The 23,004-nt window shown below is 40.8% G+C and overlaps 2 protein-coding genes across 11 annotated transcripts in view; one reads left to right on the top strand and one right to left on the bottom strand.

Moving 5' to 3' along the window:
• Positions 1 to 14,270, top strand: part of SH3D19 (SH3 domain containing 19) — a 178,106-nt gene extending 163,836 nt beyond the window's left edge. For 8 of the 10 annotated variants that reach the window (XM_019522202.1, XM_019522195.1, XM_019522194.1 and 5 more), the window contains 5 exons: positions 1,440 to 1,648; positions 1,966 to 2,012; positions 3,776 to 3,962; positions 5,419 to 5,516; positions 8,708 to 14,270. In XM_019522202.1, coding sequence (XP_019377747.1) covers positions 1,440 to 1,648; positions 1,966 to 2,012; positions 3,776 to 3,962; positions 5,419 to 5,516; positions 8,708 to 8,815 — 649 coding nt within the window. In that variant the 3' untranslated portion in view covers positions 8,816 to 14,270. The other 2 variants (XM_019522197.1, XM_019522199.1) reach the window with 2 other exon arrangements.
• A 730-nt stretch (positions 14,271 to 15,000) lies between these two features.
• On the bottom strand, positions 15,001 to 22,651 carry RPS3A (ribosomal protein S3A). The gene is made up of 6 exons (XM_019522205.1): positions 22,540 to 22,651; positions 21,539 to 21,642; positions 19,733 to 19,920; positions 18,697 to 18,905; positions 17,767 to 17,876; positions 15,001 to 15,937 (listed from the first exon to the last, which is right to left on the bottom strand). The coding sequence occupies exons 1-6, from the start codon at positions 22,599 to 22,601 to the stop codon at positions 15,816 to 15,818; spliced, it is 795 nt and encodes a 264-aa protein (XP_019377750.1). The 5' UTR covers positions 22,602 to 22,651; the 3' UTR covers positions 15,001 to 15,815.
• Positions 22,652 to 23,004: the final 353 nt, after the last annotated feature.

Below are 23,004 nucleotides of genomic sequence, written 5' to 3'. Positions count from 1 at the left end.
CTCGCATTGTCGGCCCATGTTCATCTTGGAGTCAGTAATGACTCCAAGATCCCTTTCTGCCTCCGTGCTCTCAAGAAGGGAGTTTCCCATAAGCGTGCTGCCTGTTACTACTGGCCAAGTGCATCACCCTGCACTTGTCAGTATTGAAGCGCATCCTGTTTTTGTTAGCCCCCCCTGTAACCTACCCAGGTCTTGCTGCAGTCTTTCCCTCCCTACTAGCGTGTTCACCTCACCCCAATTTTGGTATCATCAGCAAATTTAAACAGGTTGCTTTTCACCCCGTCATCCAAATCGCTGATAAAGAAATTGAACAGTGCGGGCCCAAGGACCAAGCCCTGGGGGACTCCGCTGCCCACTTCTCCCCAGGTCGAATATGACCCGTCCACCACCACCCTCTGAGTACAACTCTTCAGCCAATCTGCAATCTATCTGACTGTGTAGGCATCAATGCCACAGTTGCCTAGTTTTTTAATGAGGATGGGATGGGAGACGGTGTCAAAGGCCTTGCTGAAGTCCAGGGTTCAGATGATCCAGCCAAAGGAAGTGGAAGGAATGCTTTCTGGCATTTCTGATGTGCAACCTCCTAATGCATTTTCAAGATTTTTAGGGTTTTTCTGGAGGGAAGAACTTACTTGCTAGTAGGATTTGACAATGCCTTAACTATCAAAACAGCCTAAATAAAAATTTGATTGCAGCCATTTCCAATTTTACCCCCCCATTGGAGATGGACTACATTACTATCCAACTAAAAAAATTTTTTTAAAAGTCCATCAGTCAGATTTCACACAGCTGTAGGTGGAGAAAAGCATTACTAGAATGTTGTTTAATTATTTTTATCTTAGAAGTACTTTATTGAACCAGATTTCAGCTATGCAAACCTAATGAGATGGAAAAGTCTCTGCATCACCATTCTACCCCCTTGCTCATTTGGAGGTGTGGTATGAACAGTGTAGCTGGTCTCAAGGGTTTGTACACACATACTAAGCTGACTTAAAATAAGGCAATTTAACTAAACCGACTTAAGCCATGTCAGAGTATACACAGAGTATCCATGACACAGTGGCAGTTATCTTGTGAGCTAAGTCAACTTAACTAATGTAGCTCAAAATAATACACCTTGGAGGTGCATTGTCTTGTGCCGCATTTAAGCCGACTCTACTCCACATACACATACACTCTATTCCACATACACGTGTATGCTCTGACAGTTAAGTTGAACTGTCAGAAAGTTAGTACATGCGTATGCACCTAAGGTTTGGACCCTTTTTAGGGCAGCATTTGCTTACTGCGGTCTGCCTCAGTGGAAACATTTGGTACTCATTTTGAAAAATTTTGGCAAAATCTTATGCAACATGTTCTTAGTGCTTGATCAGGAAGAGTGGTGCAATATGCAAAATACTAAAATAAATATGTACAAAAAACTATCTGTATTTGTGCAGGGGGCCGAGGTGTATTGCACGATTTGAATATATTGGAGATCAGAAAGATGAGCTAAGTTTTGTGGAAGGTGAAATAATAATTCTTAAAGAATATGTAAATGAAGAATGGGCCAAAGGAGAGCTGAAAGGTGCATCTGGAATCTTCCCTTTGAACTTTGTGGAAATTATTGAAGACCTGCCTGGATTAGGTACAAGTATATCAGCAGTCTGTAAGTGTAAACAGGTATACCATTTGTAGTGCCTGCAATCGCTATGATTTCCTACATCAGACATTAAGGAGTTAGAACTTGAAAAAAGTAAGGAAAGAACTTGGAGATGAGGTGAAAAGTGAAACAGGACAAACACAAGAACTGGAAAATTACGTTTGGTGCTTTTGAAGGGAATTGGTGCTAGGGTAGTAAAACTTCTGAAAATGCTGTTCTTCATCAGCACATCTTTTTTACAGACAATCTCTGCATCCATCTTGCATGCCATTCTGAATGTTCAAATGTTCCACAATTTCACCTGTTTCGTGTTTATTATGTAGGTGTGGGAGCACCAATGAAGAGGGAGAGTTCTGCTTCTCTTTCTCAGGTAGGCTATTGTAATTGGATAGACTATGCAAAATTTGTATGAGGCTTGTTCCCCTAATGATGCATAGTGAGATTAAGCTGCATAACTCTTATTGAACATTCTGTGGGTGTTAATTGATTTTTTCTTGGTGTATTCTGTGGAATAATTACTTAAGAAACCTAAGTTACTATTAATCAAAATTGATGAGATTTATTAGCAGTCAGCAAATAGTTTTTCAGTTTTTCCTTCTTCTACTTAGGCAATTTCTTTTGTTCAGTCTGTTTTGATTTGTTGAGCTGCTCTGGTCTCATTTAGTCATCATTAAATTTACACTGACAAACAGGCAATTTTTCTTGCTGCTCCTATCCCCTGCTCCTGATCACATTTAAGCAGGGGGAGGAATCTGAGGGCATGTGCAATCTGAAAAAAGATTAACCCCATACAAATTGGGGAGGAAGTTCTGTTTCTGTGATAATGACTTAAATGTTTTTCTATACTACAGCTGCAAATATTAAGTTTATTTTATAACTGTTGAAATAAGCATCAAAGTAATTTGGGGGGGGGGGGACAGGTCTGACTTCTTTGCTTAAGGGCTGAGGGCTGAATTATATCCCTCTGAAGCAGCAGTTTCTCAAGCCGTGGGTCGCAAGTGGATTGTAAGAATATATGAAAGGGTTGTGAACAAGCTTTAAAAATAGATTCTTCTTTAAAGGAGAAAAATGTAGGAAACTGGCTTTTCCTTGCAGGCTGGCAGAGCTCCAACCTGCGAGGGACTGCTTCAGGCTCTCCCACACCCCTCCCCCCACACGGGGGAGAAGGGACTGGGGCTTTGGTGTGGGGGGCAGCAGGTCAGGACTGGCCACTGATGTTTATAAATAGGTCCTGGTACAAAAAAGAACCACTGCTCTAAAGTATAGCGGATGCCTACTGCTTTCATTATTAGGTCTTTAGGGACATAAAGAGAAATAGGGGCTTTTGGTATAACTAAATATTTAGGTGTTGCTGAGCAAGTGCACTACTGTGACATTCTTCATAGACTGGAAGCCTGTTCCTTTTTTGGACCTCTACTGTTCTTGTGTTTTGTAGCTCCCTCCCCCCACCCTTTTCTCTCTCCCTCTTCACTGTTGCACTCTCTTCTATCCTTTCCTCTATTTCTCCCCGTGCATTAATTCACAGCTGTCCCTTCCTCCAGTTATCCTCTAAAATAATCGGTGATCAACTAGTTAGATAACTTATTCTTTAAATAAAGACTTAGTTTTTTAGATTCTGGCTATGACATACATGCCACAGAAATGGATCCTGCAGACTGGTTGACACGCCTTAGTTCAAAAAAAAGTAGAGATGAGGTAGGGCATGAGGTCTAATTCAGTTGAATCACTGCTTATGTGACTTGGTGAACCATGCTATCTGTTCAGCAAAACCTCTAAAAACAGGGAGCCCTTACAAAAGCAAACACTCAAGCTCCATTCCAAATGTGCTTGATAAGCTTTTAAAGAAAAATGCCAGGAAAAGAAGCTTGTGTGGTTAAATTGAATCCGTGGATTCACGTTGTATTCTTTGTTCTTTACTAGCCAGGATTATTTTACACCCCACCCTGCTCCAAACAATTAACCCTAATCTAGTGCATAGTAAAACAATTAAGGAAGCATGTAAACAAAAAAAACTTTGATTATAGACAATATTCACATGAGTGAATTCACCTTCCTTCTCACCCCAAGCCTGTGTTCTAAAATGAACTTCATGTTTGCTGCTACCAAGTCTCACAATTATGTTTTCCTTGATAGAATAACAGACTATCTGGAGAGTGGTGTGAAGCACTTCATGACTTCACAGCAGAAACTGATGAGGACCTACCCTTTAAAAAGGGAGATTGTATCCGGATAATAGAGCGCCTGGATTCTCAGTGGTACAGAGGGAGACTCAATGAAAGGGAAGGGATTTTCCCAGCAGTTTTTGTTCAGAACTGTTCAGGTATGCTACTTGAATTGGAAAATTCCAGTCATTTCATAGTTCAGTTCTAGGGCAATAGACAAGTGTAAAAAGTAGAATTGTATAGAAAGAAAAATGAGTGGAAACAATGAATAAACCTTACTTACAGAACCTTACAGAACAACGGTTATCCAGGTATAGTATTCTGCATGGTTACGTTGTGTGTTATAGTCACTCACCATTGACCAAAATGGTCAAGCCAAATCTTGAACCAGATAACTGCACAGAACAGTAATCACTAAGCTGAAGAGACACACTTAGGGAGCAGAATTTTGCTCCAGTTTACTTCACAATTGAAGCTAATCTTTATCACCTGGAAAGCATTTCATGCTCAATTAATTCTTACATTGTTTAAGTGTTACCCACACACAGCAAAATAATATTTGAACCTGTGAGCAAAGCCAGGTTATTTCTGGCACGAAAAGTAATAACTCTTTTTAAATTAAATTCTCTCTTACACCTGTGCTCTAGGAGCTTTCACTGGGGCCTCACAGGTGTAATTAAAGGCACAGAGTCAGGTCTTCAGCTGCTGTGAATCAGCATAGCTACACTGAGGACTTAGCCACCATTCAGTTCAACTATCTCCAAATTAAGGGATACACACAAGGTGTGTGAAGTAGGAGCCAGAAAATAATCCAGTGCACTCTCCCAAATGGTGCTGGTTTCACACGGCTAATACTAACAGAATAGTAAAGCCTTTCCTTCAGAGAAGTAAAATAAATACAGTATTGCTTACATAGCTTTTAATATGTCATTTTGATATAGTCAACTATGGACTGACTAAACAGTTTAATTTGTGTTTTATTTTAAAGATGAGGCAAATCCCAGAAAACACTCCAGCTATTACTGCTCGCTCCATTTTTGTGTACACTGCAGTTTTGAGCTCTTCCTATCTGGAGGCTAAGTAAAGTCCAATGTCCTGTAGAACCCCACTAGGTCAAGTGTGTTTCGTAGGTGAGCAGTCTGACCGGCTCTAAACTCAGCCTTTGTTGTCACTTCCCACCTGGGACCCACCTAGTCGGTGATCAGCCATTGGTGCCCCTCCCAGGATGAGGAGGCACCAGTCACCCATGGTGTCCATCAAACTAGCATGTGATAGATGCAGGGTCTAAGCTTCACAGTTAACAGCCCAAAGGTTGCAAATTCGAGGCCATAGCAGAAATGCTGACAGGCCCTGTCAGATTCCAATAATTTTGCAAATTCTGCTAATACCTCATCACACAAGGATATGAAAAAGGAAAGGAAAACAGTTAATCCCAATGTCTAGACATAGCTAATAATTAGGTGTTTTCTGATACTTGCAAGTTGAGAGAGAGGGAGGATGCACCAATCACTGAAAAGGTGTGTGTGGGGTGGGGGGGGTTGTCCTGAGATTTCTTTCAAAATATGTGTTTTAACCAGATATTTTCAAGTAACTTGTCCATTGTTCATGTTCTAGGAGGAGTAAAGTCATCACAGTCTGTAGGACGGAAGAAAGGAAAAGCCAAAGCTTTGTATGACTTTCAAGGAGAAAATGAGGATGAGCTTTCCTTTAAGGTAAGCTTCCATTAGAACTGTTTGAGTTAAAGGGTAGAAGGCCAGCCTTGTTCTTGAGATTAGGTAGTGCACAGGCATGAAGATACTAAGTTTGGTCTTGTCTACCTGAGAAACAGGACTGGAATGAGAAGGACCAGAACTAGGGAAGGCAAACCTTTCCCCCCCAAAAAAGTTAACCATAAATCTGGGACTTGGAGTAGGAAGGTAGTAAGTACACACAAATGGCATAAAGCCTGTTTTTCAGGCTTCCTGTGCCATGGTAAACATTGAAGAAAGTTATCAGCAGCCTCTAGGGACTTGTGCTGTACTGTCACTATGACAATGGCAGATGAGTTGGTACAGAAACTATTAGTGTGAGCCTGAACCACAGCAGGATCCTTTGGCATGGCTGGTTCTGATGGTTTGTGTCAGTTGCATGTTGCAGAAGTCCCTGCTGTACCATAGGGTCTGGTCCCTTGAGTTACAATAGAGCAAGTGCCAAAATAGGATGGCAGTTCAGAGGAACTTTGGGGTAAATGCAAAAGCTAGCTTAGAGCACCTAAGCCAGGAAGGTTGAAGTTCAAGGGCACTCCAGATAAGTGTGCACATGCGGTATGTGGTGCTGCAGACCCATCTGCAGTGCTGCAAATTGCACATGCCACACATGTAGGTGTTCACCATGCTGCTAATTTGCAGTGGCAGGTTTTTTTGACACTGGGAGATCCCTGTGTCAAAAAAAACCCCACACCTGAAAAAAAAGTGGAGTGGTGCATGTGGCAGCAGCATGTGCCGCCCAAAACTGGGGCCAGCTTGGCTGGCTGGCCAGAGCCAGGCTCCACACACCAGATTACCACTGCTGGAGCCATGAGAAGCCCCCTGGTAAGGCTGCTGAGGCCAACCCCAGTGCTGGCCCCAGCCTCCCCTATCCCACCCTGGGGCAACTTGCCACACACCAGAACATGTGTTCATGAGCATTCATGAACACGTGCTCAGGACAAGTAGCAGCAGCACAACTGTTTGCCACTGCTGCTGTTTATCTCTGGGGAAACACACATGTACATTTGTCTGGATGTGCCCCTAGAGTCCAAAATTGCAGTCCAAGCAACTTCTGCTCAGCAGCTGAGTTTAGCAGGTACCTGAACTCAGTAGAAGGTCCCTCCAGTTAGTAGTTCCTACATGAACTGCTCTAAGGCAGCTTGCTGTTCCGTGTTCAGGTCTGTCTGGATCATCCTTTTGCAGTGCCTAACTCTGGTTTTGTATTGTACTCTGGGGACTGGCACTTTAGTCTTTATTGGGCTCTCTTGCAAACAGACTTCGAGTTCTTGGCTGGACCTGTGGACCCTGGAAGCCAATTGGTAGGACTTTCAAACTCCTAGGTCCACAGCTGGAAGGCTAAAAGCCCTGAGGTTTTCAGGTTCCTAGCACCACATGAGGGAATGTGAAGTGTAGCTGACTTCAACTTAGCCAAGGTTCTCAGAGCTTCTACAGTCTCTGCCATGAAGCAGAGCTTCAGCTAGGACCAGAATCTCCAAGCTTCAGCTTTGTTGGCAGGGAACCTGAAGTCCTAACAAGACAGTCCACAGGGTATGCTTGACATACAGCCCTTAACAACTGAGTCTAAGGCCCTAGAGGTTATTTTGCTGAAAATGGATCAGTGGCTTCAAGACACTGACAATGTGATAAAATCGTGTTATAAAATATGCATTAAAAGAGGAGCTTCTCAGATGTCTGAGAAGGGCTATATTACAATACGACCCATTACTGTGTGACATAAATCATGAAAGGATGTCACTTATTCAAACTGGGATTTGTTCCTGAATGTACATTGATTTACTGGGATGCTTTTCAGAAAATTCCAAAATAAATTGGAATAAACATTAGCACCTCTTTCTAAAAAGTTATTCAGACACTTTATCAACCATAAATTTGACAAACTGAACTACAGTTACAAGTGTGAAAGGGGAAGGAGAGGAAGGAATAGGGAAGGGTCCAGCTCTTTGACTTAGTTCATCCTGTTTTCTTGTCATACTTCTCAAAACTGATGCATTCATTATGCATTAATTTTTGGTTTTATGAGCAATTATTAAACTGATCAAATTAGGGGACAGTAGAACTCATGCAACTCAGACTAGGAAATGGACAAGATGAAATACAGGTAGGTAATAATAGTATCAGCAACTAGATACTGTGGATCTTTAAAATGCAGACAGTAGACAGTTTTGGATCCCTAAGAAATTTTGACAGCACAGCATGTTGTTGTCACAGAAAAATCGAATGATGTACTGCTTCCTTGGTAATCTAGCAGCTCAGTTTGAAGGTGGAGGCAAACAGCAGTGGTCTACTTTATAGTAGAATTAGTGACCTAGGTTTTAGAAGACTTCAAAACTTAAGCTTCCAGTGGACATCCAAAGTAGGACTATAGTAATCTCAAAAGTACTCTTTACTGTTTCTAAAACTAACAGCTAAAGCAGAATTCATTTAAGCAGTATACTTTGTGATCTTGTGAGACTAAAGCAGAAGAGTATAAAGAGAAACAAAAATGGAATCTGTATACTGGAAGAAAGGACAAAGTTATGGGAGAATATTTTAAATATAGGATAAGGCACAGCGAGATGAAAATGGGAACAAGGAATAGTAGATTCAGTGTTATTTTCTCCTTCAGACAGCCAGCTACTTACAGACTTGTGTGCCCTACTTTATGTCATAGCATGAGAAGAATCTCAAAGAGTGCACATCAGGGCCGGACATAGGAATAGACACTACTGGTTTGTGACCAAGATGCAAAGAAGGGATTCCACTTAGTAGACGAAAAACTTTAACAGAGAATATGTTTGAATATCCCAAGATGCCAAAAAAAAAAGCTGGTTGGAGTATGTGCCAATATGGGCTTTGAGCTAGATATACCTCAGGACTCCAGGCCCTGCAATTAAAGTAAGAAAATGGCAGGCAATCGAACTAGGGAAAACTGCCATATGAAAAGTGAAGTACTTGCAAGCATGAAAAAGTAAGCCAAGTCTTTTACTACATTTAATCTTAAAATAAAAGCTAGTTACAAGGGTGTACAGATTTTTCTGTTTCTATATTTATAAATAATGTTTTATTGAAAGAAAAAAGGTACTTACCAGGAACTCAAGATGCGTTATGCATGAAGATAGTGCTCAGTGCTTCTGCAAATAATCATTTCAATTCATGTTGTGCTCTCTCTCTGATAGGCAGGTGATGTGATAACAGAGCTGGAATCTGTAGATGAAGACTGGATGAGTGGAGAAATAAAAGGAAAACGTGGAATATTTCCCAAGAATTTTGTGCAAATTCTGTAAAATCATGAGGCTGGAACCCAGCTTTGCTTCTATATGTAGAGGCAGCAGATGGTCATCTAGCTAGCACAAAGGCACATGATACTTCAGAGTTAACACCACTGAAGTTATCTGATTTAATGCTGCGACTGTCAAATACTGTTTTGCACTATCTTTCCAGAAAGAGAAATATACAGTGTCACATTATACATCAGAGGTTCCTGAAGGCAAAAGTATTAGGAAAAACTAACAGTTTACACCATCATGACACAGTTTACTTAGTTGTACTTGGCAAATGCTCCAAAAGAATGGATATAAAGCAGTTTGCCCCAGCTAGGGCAATAAAATATGGTACAGTAACTGGTAGTTGCCTGAATTGGTATAATTTATCTTGCATATAAACTGCATAAATTAATCTTATTTTATAATCTGTATAAATTAGGCTTTTTAAAGATATGTTCTTGCAGATTTAACTATTATTACATGTTCAGTATGTATAACAATCTTAATATTAAGATTTCACTGACAGCTTGAGTTTATATCCTCTGAAGCAGCAGCAGTGGAAACCACTTGTTTTTACAATTGAGAGGGAAGAAAAGATACTATTTATTATCCCATAGCAAAGAAGTATCAAAGACTTATTTATCCTATATGCTGTCTGTAGAGAGGTTGCCTTTCTATGTATAGGATGTTCTGTTCTTAAACCCAACCCCTAAATAAGCAGGAGCAGTGAGAGATCAAGAAATTTTCAATTATTAGTTCCTTTCTTCTTGAAACTAGGGACTTAAACATTGTTTTGATTTTTGGAGGGGGGGGCGTTAATAAAACTAGTGCGAGTCTCTCATTTTATTCACAGAAAGTTTGAGAGATTGTTCTTTCTTACTTACTGAGTTCTTTCATGTATTGTTCACTTTGTCCAATTTATACTCCATTTTCAGCTTCTCAAGTAGAAATACAAACATGATGCCAACTATATTTCAGCTGAACATTCAAACTCTGCACTGCTTGAAATTGGCAAATAAATCCACCCTTTCCTACTGAACCACCAAAACAGATCTGAGCTAAATTGCAAGAAAGCTGAAAAACATCAAGCTGCCATTCTTCTTTTCTTACTTGTACATGCTTCATTTCAATAGGAGTACTACACAGCCCTTTAATTGAGGGAGAATAACTTATTGATATAACCACTACAAATCATCTAAGTAAGGTATAAGGTATAGTATATTGTACATCTCCATCATAAATGATCGGTCAAGACTTACAGAAAGTAGAAGATACCAAGAGAAATTAACCCAACAGGTTGAAGAAAGATAACTTACTAACAGGAAGAGAGCTAATTGTAGCAGTCGAATTACATTAACTAAAATCAGGCAAGATTATACATAGGTACAGGCAACTTTTCAAAGAACCTTCTAGAGATGTAAACTCTTTCCAGAACATTTCACTTTGGTTAGTTCTGGGTTAATATAAAACAAGTCTTCAAGCAAATTGTTTTACATGCTTCCTGTTTTGAACTGTTGTTTACTGTAAGAAAAAAAATCATTTAATCTTAATTATGCTGCAGTCTAATCTGTACCATGTTCAGTGGCACCCTGGTTCCACAAGAGGAATTATCCCTCCTTTGTACAATATAAAGAACAAGGAAACAAGGCAAATTGAGTTAGCCCATCAAGGCATACAAATTAATAGGTCACACCTCTAATTAGGTTACAAATAAAGAAAATAATCTTTTCAGTATGTTTTGAAGTCTGAATTATCACCCTGGTGACACGCTTACTTCTCATCTCAGGTTGCTTTGGCATAGCCATAAAGGAATGCTGAGATACTATAACAATGGACATGATCTGCAAATCACAGTTCAGTCTAATAGAATGAAGCACTGAAAATACTTGCCTGTAAGATCTTTAGGTGTTTTGTGAAAAAAGAACTATATAACACTGACCAGCATTGTCCATCGTATAAATTCAAGAAGTTGAATTCACAGTGGATCAGTAGATGAGCAGAGAATTGAGTCTAGATCTTTTGTCTTTGGCCTCTGCTTATATATAGATTATGTTAAAATGAAACAGACGTTTAACAACCCAAGAAGGTTAGTCGTAAGTCATCTCAAAGAGAGACAGAAGTTAACAACACTCATAAGTTGAGGAACCAGTACACCAACTCAGAACTCTTTATTGTATTAATTGCATATGTAACTGCCATCTTTATGTACACTTACTTAGATGTAAAAATCACCATTTTCATGCCCAGTTGTGGTTATTTGTACCTAAGCCTTGAACGGGGTGTCTTAAGTTAAATTTGCCAAGACACATCGTGGAGTGAATCAGGCAGTCCCCTTGAATGGAGAGAACATGGTTTTAAATCTGACAGCACAGAATTAAAATGTAATTCCTTTTAAAAATTAGTGACCATTATATTCAAGCGGAACACATTCTTTCCTTAAAGGGTCATCTTGTCTTCTTGTGGGGTGGGGGGGAAGCAATGACAAAAAGTTGTCTTCGTTATAGTGCAGCTCCTGAATCAAAGATTTAAACAAAATGAATACCTTTCACTGTGGCTTTTTGTGCCAACTGCAATTAAGAAGCCTCCTATAAGTGACAAATTATAGAAATTAACTTGGTACAAAGATACAATTTAATTCTTCCAAAACGGTGGCTGAATCATTGTGGAGGCAGATGGATTTCAAGTGTGCAATGTTTACTTATTTATTGACTGCCACTTTTCTAAAGTTTTGATACAAAGATTTTAAGCAAATGTTGACTTTATAATTACACATAAAAGGAGGACAGGTGAGGTGTTTTTCCTATTTTGGCTTTGTTGTTAATAATTAATAGGTTTTTTCCTACCATTTTCTAATTAGATTTAAGTATAACATCTCTTACATGTCTTATGTACATCTAGGCAAGGCTGATAGTTTATTTTGTAACTTTGAATAGAAAATGTGGAAATTTATAGCAAGCTTCATATAACACCTTGAATATCTAAGTTGTGAAAAGATGGTAAAAATTGCTGGAAGCTGCAAATTCAGAACAACAGCACCATCTAAGGGCTCTTTACATTATTGTAGGTTTGTAGATTGGTCTTAAAACTTGAAGAAATTCCTTTATCTTTGCTGTTTAAATTAAATTAATATATACTGATCTGTTTTGCAAAAAACATTCTGTGTTAACCTCTGTGACCACAGAACTTTGTACAGAGAATAATCTGAAATGCCTATTGAATGCAAGATATGATTCAGTGGAATAGACGAGGAAGTTCCTGAACAAATCCCAAATACATTAAGAGGTTATACTGTCTTGAAAGTGAAATAGGGACTGAGTCCTTAAATATACTACAGTGGTTTTCATAATCTCTAGGTTTTTAGCATTTTTGTTAAACTGCCAACTTTGAAAATGAATATCTTCATAAACAGAAGAGCTTTTTCCATCAAATTTTATATACAATGAGTAGAGTACAAAATAAGCCTTTTTAAATTCTCTAAATCCATGAAATGTCTTCAGCATTATGGTACCAGTATGAATTTGTATTTAAACCAATAAATGTTTATATTTATGTCTGGGTTGCAATTGCTTGTGTTTACATTTATAACATAGCAATTATGATTAAATGAGAGGATTGGTTAAACATCCTTAAATACACAGAACCAAATTAATTTAAGTTTGTAATAAAAACTATTGTTTTGTCCAATTCTAGACCTCATCTACACCCATTTTTTATCAGCATCATTTCAGTTAGCGAGATTTTCCTCTTTACAGAAACCAAGATGCCACTATAAAGATGCCTTATAGCAGGACCGAAGGAAATTACATTACTAACAGTTGTTTTATATTACTATAATTGCAGCCACTGCAGGGGGCTACATGCTAATACAGTTAATGAAGTATGCACATGGAACTGTGCTTAGTGTCTGTACAACACATGGGCTGAAAAAGAGACAGAGTACAAATATGACTAAAAACTAGTCATCCTAGCTTTCTTGTTCTTGATGGATTAATGCACATTTAATTACCTCAAACCCTTTCAAACAAGGAGGAATGGGAGTAGTGCACCTGAAAACACCCTGCTGATGGTTATGGCACTCTCCTGAGAAGCGGGTTTAGATCTTACATGAAGAGTGAATGTAACATGGTCTTCAGTCTGAAGGACTGCTGCAGATGCTGAACTGTTGGCCAAAATGGTGATAACATCTTACTCCTGTTTTGAAACTGACACCTAGGAGATTCTTAGCTACAAAGACTCAGTAGAGAAGCACCTCTGTGCAGCTCCGACCAAGGTGACTGACTCCTAGAAAAGGGCAGGATTGACAACCCTGCCCTCTGTTTATGATGAGCTGCCATTTGTAGCCTCTCAGCAGGCTGGTTTATGGATCTCTCAGGTGCCTAATGCAGATCTCAAAAGGGTTGTGAGCACTTGTGACCTTAACAATTAAGCTTGAGTTGAATCAATCCAGGAACTGCTGCAATTACCTACCTGCTCAGACTGCTGGTTGCCCCTGGTTTACACAATACATGAAGCAAGTATTACAATGCTATGAGTGTCCACTGGCAGGAAGCAGGAGCCAGTTGTCTCCATCTAGTGTTTATAGTTTAGACTCACCTGCCCTCCTTTCAAACCATTTGAAAATGCATCTACAAATCAACCAGCAGAATTCACTCAAATCATTTATGCCCCTTGAGTGGTTTCTCAATGGAAGCTTTCTGCGTGTAGGAGAGCGCCAAACAATATGGTTGAGCAAAGATAAGTTGGTTATTTCCTTTCAGGCCTGTTTTGCTCCATTCCCATTTTAAAACATATGGTCTACACGTGCCTTCAGGTAGTAATTTGATATTAGGACAATCTCAACAGGGATCTCAGTTAAAACAAACACCCAAGATTTATTTTGCAGGGTATAGTTGGTATAGTAATTTGATCCTCTTTTTGTATGTTTAAATTATGATAGAAATTGTATACTCTAGCAGTCCAGAGCCAGCAAACCCTCTTCCAAAATAAAGAGTAACTGGGGAATTAGGTATTAAGCAACACTAGCTCCAACTGCTGGGCTAAGAAAAATGTTTCCCTTCCTGATTGTGTTTGAAAGACAGAAGCATGAACTCTGAGCTGTTCAAAGATTTGCAAACACCTCTTCATGAGGAGAGCTGGGGAATCTGATTGGGCAATTGACCTGTAGATCTCATGAGATGTTAATTTGGCCTGATGGTTGTCTAGATTTTGATAAGGTAAAAAACAAGGGACAAAAATGCTTTTGCCTCCCCTACTTTTTCACCTGTAACACACAGCAGGGCAACTTTGTTTTTTACTGTGGACTGTGGTGTGAAAGGTATTGAAATTGCAGGTATCCTCATTGCAAGCCATTAGGACTTTTTGGGTAAATGATTCCAGGGGACTGGACTTAAAGGGTCCTAGATGTGCCTTTCAGGCCTATGCTGCAAAAATCCTGTTAGGCATACCTGAAAACAATGATAACACCCCAACTGATAGATGTTTTCACTAGCCCACTATTTTTTTTTTAAAGTAAAGATACAGATTCATCCTGGCTTCATTTTGAACACAAAAATCCATTTTTATATTTGACACAATATATTGGGGAGTTAACAGTAATCCCTCACAAAATCCTGCACAGCTTGAGGAAAACCAAAAAAAGCAAGTTCAATGCAACCATAAGTATGGAGCTTTTATAAGTATAGAGAAGCACGGGAGCTACACAGATGCCACGGAGACGGGTCAAATCGATGCAATTGCTCTTCTGGTTAAAGTGCATTTTTTTCCCCCTTCACATGTCAGCATCCCAAATTTTGAAGTAACTTCAATTTTCTATGCTCTCATATAAAACAAAAAGAAGACTGCTGTTCTACCTTTCATACATCAGGCTATCTATCACCAGTAGATAGCCTCAAATTTGTAGAGGGTAGCATATTCATTCAGCTCCCTTCCTCTTTGAAACAAAATAATCCTTAGGCAACAAATACCACTTTTATTATACTTGTGTCTGAATTTCTCTTATGCTTCATTATTTATCAAAGTGAATTTGGTGGATAGGAACAACAGCCAAAGCCACCCCAGTACAACTGGTTTTGGAGAGTAGGCTGTTTCAATAGCATTGTATTCTTAATATGCTGTATGTACCAGCAACGTAACAATGGTAACTGTGAGTGTGGTTTTTTTGGCTTTATTAAAAGTTCACCTTAGAATGTAAGAGATACTGTAACAAATAATTTCGGTCCAGCTTATTTGTGGAAGCTGATCTGGTTATATTATAGAACAGCATACATGCTTAACTTCAACAGCATTAAGATGTTTGGACTCTCTTCTTCTAGACAGAAGGAAGTTATTACCAAGCAGTGCTGTACCCCTCTCATTCTTTTGTCCCCCAAGAATCTAATTAGCATTGTTCCAAGCTCTGAATGACTTGAGTGTTACACATACCTCCCATTAGAGGTGCCAAACAGGAGCAGAAAAATGAAAAGCTGATTATTTCTGGAGTTTGAACAAGTTGGCTATTTTTGTTAAATCTTTAAGGCAGTGGTTTTCATCCTTTTTTCATTTGCAGATCCCTTTGAACTGTTAGTGTGGGTATTCACATTCCTTTGAACTATACTAGTCATTTTTCGCAGACCCCTTAGATAATCTTGTGGACAAAACTTTGCTTCCACAATAAAATAACTGGCATTAAAACCTCATTTCATCTATAGGCAGACACCAAAATTGCCTTGGGGAAAAGGCTGCTATCAAGTGAACAGTTACAAATAGTAAGTTGAAGCATACATGTGTTAAGTCTTGGGCCCAGTTAAGACAGGGACGAATTTCAGAAGTATATCAAGCAGTTGTCTGCTCCAGACCAGCCCACTTCTACCAAGAAAGCTACAATTATGAAGCACAGGTCACATTCAGTCATTACCATGACAAAAATACCACTACTGATGATGAAAAATACCCCACAGCCTGTATAAGCAGTTTCTAGTATTACCATACACAGATGCACTACTTCTGTACATTAATTTTTATTTTTTGTATCCAACTTTGATTTTTAGACAGACTCTTGCACAGGGGGCTCATATCCGTCGGCTCGCTCTACTTTGGTGCCTGCCTCATCCCCAGAAGGCTTTCCAGCACCACCGCCTTCACCGTGCAGTTCCATCAGCTTGCCCACTTAAAAAAAAAAAAAGCAGTAATATTGCAATTAACTATTAAGCAACATATATATTTAATAAAATTACAAGTGTTATGCTCGAGTTGCTGACTTAATTCCATGTTATCTACAGAACACTGAACTAATTAAAATACCAGAATGTTAATGTACACCTAGTCTAAACACCTGTTGTAATGGCTTCCCATGGCCTTAAGCAGATATATTTGAAATACACCCTTTTGGTGAAGTACAAAGGGACCATACAGGCATTCAAGCAGGTTTTTACATTAAAACATGGTAGTTCCATGAAGGGTTAACTCTTTAAATGATTCTTACTGCCTTGGGGAGGCGGAGCTGGGCTCACATCACTACAGAATTGCGCTGCTTCCTGTTTCCTTGTCGGCAAGAGGAAGTCCTTTCTGCCCAAGCAACACAGGATCTCCAAGGTGGATTCCTGCTCCTGCCATGCCAAAAATACTTGTTCCTACAATATTAACATCTCTGCCATTACCCAACAAGCCAAGCTAGAGAAAGGGCACCAAGCAAGGGGCTTTTCTTGTGCAGTTTTGAACTTGAAACCTTTGAGAGGCAAATGTGATCAATGACAGACAATCTATGTGGGCACTTGCCCGCACAGTAAGCTGAAGGAGCTCAGGAGCAGCAGTGGCAGGCTCCGACCATGCTGGCAGGAGTACAGCACGTGCCAGACCTGCCAACACTAGACTTAACATATTAGATCTTTTCTGCATTTGTTTCCCTGAACTCCTGTTTTTCCACAACTTCACTAACTAGTGTCCTTAGTTTATCAAGATCTGTCCTTCTGGAAAGAAAGCTTAACTACAGACCTATTCTGTTTGTCCCTCCACTTATTTAAGAGGATCAACTAAGATTCACTTCATTAAAATTATTTCCTATGGGGTCTGGAATCTGGATCAGGAGCCACAGGTAGCAGAGGTCCACTGTAGGCTGAAGTGAAACCGATTAGCCTTTTTGGCCATAGAAATGGAAGAGGTGCACTCCCAACACACCTTGGGGGTGGCGGACAGAATGACCCAGGAGGTGTAGTTCCACAGGCAGCCATCATAAGCCCTTTCCTCCGCATTCAGCTGTCCTTGGAGAACCTCCACAGGCTTGAGGGGAAGCACGCTAGAAATCACTGCATACCACACCCTCCTTGGCTGGGAAGCGCTAGCAGTACAGGCCCTTGCCATGCTATGCAGCACTCCAGACAGCAAGATGCTTGAATGCCTATATGCTTACCCCTTACCACACTTCCAAGAAATTTGTAGCATGGCAAATAAACATCCTCCATATCCCAAGTGTATTCACACAAAGGAGCTGCACTGTTTTTGTGAACTTAGACAAGGCCATAGAAACAAACTACAGAGAACCATTTAGTGCAATTTCATTTTTCTAATGGGTTCAAATAAGCTGAGCCTAGTTGTAAAACCCAGCTACTTGCATTGCTCTCATTGCACGAACACAACCAACAGCCTGTATCATATGGGAATGTCAGAAAATGGGAAAGTATTATCATTTGGTATCATCTGGGACCGAAACATGTTGTCATCATTCATTCCCAAGACAAAACATTCAGTATTTCCAGTTGTGTGCAAGTAAGAACTCTAACAATAGCAAAATAAATTATTATTTATCTGACTTTATAGTTTGGACACTTCAGCAGTAAAGCTAAAAGGAAAAGCTGTTTATTACTCTTAAGTAATTAAATATACAATGAAGCTTCTGTGGACTTCCCCCAGTTCAAAGAACACCAAACCTGGCATCTGTTAACACTACCTTGGGGTGTCCTACTCATCAGAACTTAATACATAGAGGTGCTATAACTTACACTCAAACTTGGGCTTCTTCAGCATCTTGACTTTGCGGACATACACATCATGAAGAGGGTAAATGGACTGACAAGCCTTTTCTATATCTTTGCCAATGCTGTCTGGGATCCTGAAAAAATTAAATATTTCAGTATTTGAGCTTCAAACTATTAGGTACTGCGTGTTAACAATATATGGTGTTACACCTAAAATAGAAATTAATTAAGACTAGTATTCAGCACACCAAAGCTCACTATCATCTTCATGATTCTATATTACAATCTACATAGTTATTCATGGGAAGGATCTACATCTTTTCTGTCAAATGGTTTAATAAGTAATACTATACAACCTACTCACCTTTAAAAAAAAGTTTCCGAAAAATATTTAGGAGTGCATTTACACACCTACTGCTAATTCTGGCAAAATTGCTGGCATCTTCATATTTTGAAATTTTTCAAGTCTGCCAAAAGATTTCTGTGTGGTAGTTTCTTAAATTCTGACTTTAGATATATACCCAACAGTGAATCTAACTTGTACTGCACACAGTACGTGCATGAGTAAATAGGTGTGCGCACATGAGAAATGGTAATTAAGCTTTCTTTTGTAGGAAGAGTAAAGAAGGGTGGGGTTGGAGGGGAAGAAAAGAATGAGACATTCTTTAATTCACAATGAAATATCAAGCAAAGTAAGTTGTTGAATCCACTGCCATCCTTCATTAAGTCATTTTACAGGGCAACAAATAACTGATTTAGTCACTCAGTTATTATTTCCAAAATCTCAAGCAATCATTTTTTCACCCTACTTGTCCACACAAATGCTTATAATAATCTTATAGGATTAGCACTTTTTAAAGTGTGAACCTCTTTCCTTTGAGACAGTGCAAGTAACTTACGCAAACCCAGTAAAGTACAGAGTTGCAAAATTAAAAATGAAAAAGCAAGACATACAGCTTGTTGACAACTTCTTTCAGGTCATTAGTTTGCACCTCTCGAGTCATAATTTCCATCATCTTCTTGCGGATTTGGCGGACCTGCTGGTGCTGGGCATATGAGGTTTTACGGATCTGGTTGTTACGCTTCTTGGTAAAACCAACACAGAAAAGGCGCAGTAGATAGCCGTCAGTAGTTTTGACGTCAACATGGGCTTCAATCATTGTCTACAGAAAGTTAAATGTGCAATTCAACCTTTTGGTTAGCACCAAAGTAGCAGCCACAGCTTCCAAGAACCTCCAGTGCAACATTCCTTAAATCAGTGATTCTCAACTAGGGCAAGATCCCTTCATGGGTGCCATGGTTTGGGCAGCAGCAGGAAGCTAAGAGCGCCCTAATGTCCTGTGCTTGCTGCACAGCCTTCCCCACCTCCTCCTCCTGGAAACAGGCACATAGAACAGTTCAACCCAACCTGTACACCTGTTTCCAGGAGATGCTGAACAGGAAAAGGCTGCAGCACAAGCCAGTGCTCCAAAAAGGACTTCGAAAGAATCCTACTGAGGCAGCAGCCCATGCATGCTCCAGCCCTTTCAGTCTGGATGCACACAAGGCACAGGACCACTTTTTATCTGGCAGCAGTGGCAGCTCTTGGGCGAGAACCGCTGTGATAAGTTGAGGCAGCACAACTATGGTTCTTAACTGGGGATACTGCCACATTCATACAAGTTGGTAAAAGGTGCCCTGACTTGATAAGGGTTGAAAACTACTGCCTTAAACTAATACTCAAGATCTGTTAATCACCTGCCCCACAAATTTTTAAGTTTTACAACAACAAGCTCCAAAGTGATTAGAAATTCTACTCAACTTTAATTAGAAACACATTATTGTCACTTGCATTTCTTAACAGAAAAGAGCATTTGGAATGGTATAAAGGCTATTATTCTAGTAACATCAAAATTAAGGCTGTAAAGGCTATTATTCTAGTATGATTTTCAGAAGCAATTTGATACTATAATAGTACCACTGCAACTTCAGATACATCAGCATTACCTACCTGCCACTTCTTGACCATGGAGCACATTTTGTCACGTGTTAAGTCCATTCCATGGAAGTTGGTCAGACAGTTTTTGCCCTGGACATCTTCAGTAATCAGCTTGAATTTACGGAAGGCAACTTCATCATTCTGCAGATCAGCAAGACTCACTTCAAATACACGCCCCTTAAGTCCATCAGAGGCAATTTCTATATACATATGAAATAACATCTTTTGTTAAGATTAAAAAGGAATAATAAAAATCCAGTTTTGAACCTTCATTTGACAGGCCTCCCTTAGTAACTGCATTACATTACATCAGTCTTTCTACAAGTTACTTTTACAGAGTCTGGTGAAGACACAAGAGAAACAGACAACTAAGACCTGAAATTAAAAAGTCCATGTTTAAAAAACAAACAAACAAAAAAAACTCTTGTACACTCACACCTTTGTGTGCAACATTGTTCCTTGATGGGGAATCCTCTCCTTCTAACTTTCAGTTTCCTTGGGAACTAGTTCATTACTTCGTTTTCACATTCCTGAGACATTTGAGCAAGAACTATGTGCTCCTTAAATGCTATTACTAACTATACTTGTGATCAATAAATAATATATACTCCTCCTTCATATTCCAACATTGCAGCATTGGCAGGATTCTCACTCTCCCAAATGCTTAGCCAACCCACACTTAATCCATCCTAATGTTGTGTGACTGCTCTCCCAATTTCATTGTTCATATCTGGCAGAGGTGACCTTAATAGAATACAATAATCTAGGTATGGCATCAATTTACAGAGAGAACTGTTCAGCACTACCTAGGATGCCTCAAGATGCTCTTGCCCAGAAGGCAGTTGTTGCTCCCACATTCCAATGAAAAAACTTGTAACTGGCTAGTCAGAAGGACCACAAGGTGTTTTGCAGTTCCTGTGTCCCCTCCCCCAAAATACTAGTATTATTTTTCCTCAAATCCATACAAGTAATTTGCCACCCAAAATGCTAACCTTTAACAGGTACTCCTCATGATTTACTTCATCAGTCATAGGTGATCAGATACCCAACTCAACTAGGGCAACTTAATCTGAAGAGGTCCCTCTAATCAAATGGAGAAAACCATAAAAATACCCAAAAAACAGCCAACATGCTTCCATACAACTTGACTAGTTTTTGTCAACCAGGACCGAACAGTTAACTTTGCATGTCAAGAGATGAAGAGCCCTTCCAAACTTTATTTAGAAGGGTTTGGTTTTTTTTAACCGATTCCTTCTTAATGGGACAGCGCTTAAGCCTGGCCTTCAGCAGACAACCAAATCAGAAACTCAAAAAATTAATAAACAAGTTTTAAAAAATCTCCACCCAAATCCTAAGGTTACCCAATACTTGTAACCTTAGGATTACAAGTTCAGCCTTCACAAGAGAAGGCTGACGGGGGACCTGGTGACAGTCTATAAAACTCACTGGGGGGGGGACCAGAAGGGTTTGGGAGAGGCCTTGTATCCCCTAGCGCCCCCTGGCATAACAAGGAATAATGGATACAAATTATTGGAAAGTAGGTTTAGATTAGACATCTGTAAGAATTACTTCACAGTTAGGGCAGCTAGCAGCTAGAACCAACTTCCAAGGGAAGTGGTGCTGGCTCCTAAACTGGGGGTCTTTAAGAGGAGGCTTGATGCCTACCTAGCTGGGATCATTTGCGCCCAGTTTTTATTCCTGCCCAGGCAGGGGGTCGGACTTGAAGATCTACAAGGTCCTTTCCGACCCAGCTTCTTTGATTCTTGTGCTGCGTTCCATTATCTGCACTAGCATGCTTTAACAACACAAAGTACTCACTGGTTCCTTGCGTCCTGGTGACGAGTGTCTTCCCAATGTTTCGGATATTAAACATTGCTGGTGCCTTGACATCGTACCAATCCTTCTTTGAGAAGGGATCAACCCTTAATTTTCAAACAAACAAAAAAAACAAGCAGATTCCCACTTATTTTTCAGATATAAAAATATACAGAAAACCATACCCTCCCATTTAACATGTACAGTCTAAGCATTTGGTGGCCATGTTTCTTTATCACAGCTGCTAAACCTTACAGTGCCGTATTAGTAATGCAGGCTCAGGCCCCCTCCAGTCAGAGATGCATTCAAGCAGTGATGCCTGACCTTTTTTTTAAAAAATAGGCCAGATGAGTGTGAGGCTGGTCTGCGGGCCAGATCTGGTCCACGGGCCTGAACCAGCCGTGTAAACAGGAATTTGGCTCCAGAGAGTCATGGCTGCATTAACTGCCACCACTCTGTGGCCACCAAGTCTCCAAATCTGCAGGGAGACCCCCAGGCCGGATAACATGGCTCTATAGGCTGGTTCCAACCCATGGGCAGAGCACCCCTGCCTTAAAGCAACAAACACTTGCAAGGCCCAATCTCACGCAGGCTGACAAGGAGAGAAAAAATAAGAGCCAGGCTCGCAGCTATTCTGGAAAGGGAGAACTAACGTGAGGTGCCACTCGGCAGCTTACGATCTCACTCCTAGAGCGATACACCAAGGCTGGCGTTTAACTCGGGCAGCAGGAAGCCAGGACTTTGTCCGGCCAGGCTGGAACGCACAGCCCTGCGAGGGCTCTGCACTGACCGAACCGGGCCGGGCCCCTGCCACGTGCGGGGCCAGCGCCCTCCTGTAGCGCGCACGCGCCGCCGCCCGACCACCCCACCCTCGCTCTCTTCCCGGCCGCGGCCGCCTTCCCCTGGGCGCCCCCGCAATCCGCCCGGCATCGCGGCCATCCTGCCGGCGCAGCGCCCGGCTCCTAGCCCACCGGGCTCCTCGCAGCCCACCGCGCGCAGCTTACACTTTCTTCTTGGCGCCTTTCTTGCCCCCCTTAGTAAGCCGCTTGTTTTTCCCAACCGCCATGGTGCCGCCCCAGAGCCAAAGAGGCCGAGTGCTGGTAGTCCCGCGAGATTATACGAGAGTCCGACTCGCGCGAGAGTTTCGCCTGCCGAGCTCTCGCGGTATCTCGAGGCCTTTCCCGCCACGACTGCGGAGCTTTCGGCTCTTCCTTTCCTCCAGTGGCCTCTGGTGGGCGGAGGGCGCGAAGTGTGATCGGCTTCCGGGGTTGAACCATGTCGGTGGGTGTTGCGAGCAGGTTCCACAGTACAGTGGAGGAGGTAGGGAGCCTTTGGCTTCCCTTCCCCCATCGCAGCTGGCACCTTGGGGCTCTGGCGGCATCTGCAGGGTGTTAGAAACCGTGGCCTTTCCTCTCCTTTGAGCTGCCTCTCCTCTCCTTCCCGGATTAAGAGCAAAAACAACAACATAA

The sequence above is a fragment of the Gavialis gangeticus genome, unplaced genomic scaffold, assembly GCF_001723915.1.
Source record: "Gavialis gangeticus isolate Ggan-Ray unplaced genomic scaffold, GavGan_comp1, whole genome shotgun sequence".
NCBI classification, from domain to species: domain Eukaryota; kingdom Metazoa; phylum Chordata; order Crocodylia; family Gavialidae; genus Gavialis; species Gavialis gangeticus.
The sequence above is the reverse complement of the archived record's forward strand: the minus strand, read 5'-3'. Positions and strand labels throughout refer to the sequence as shown.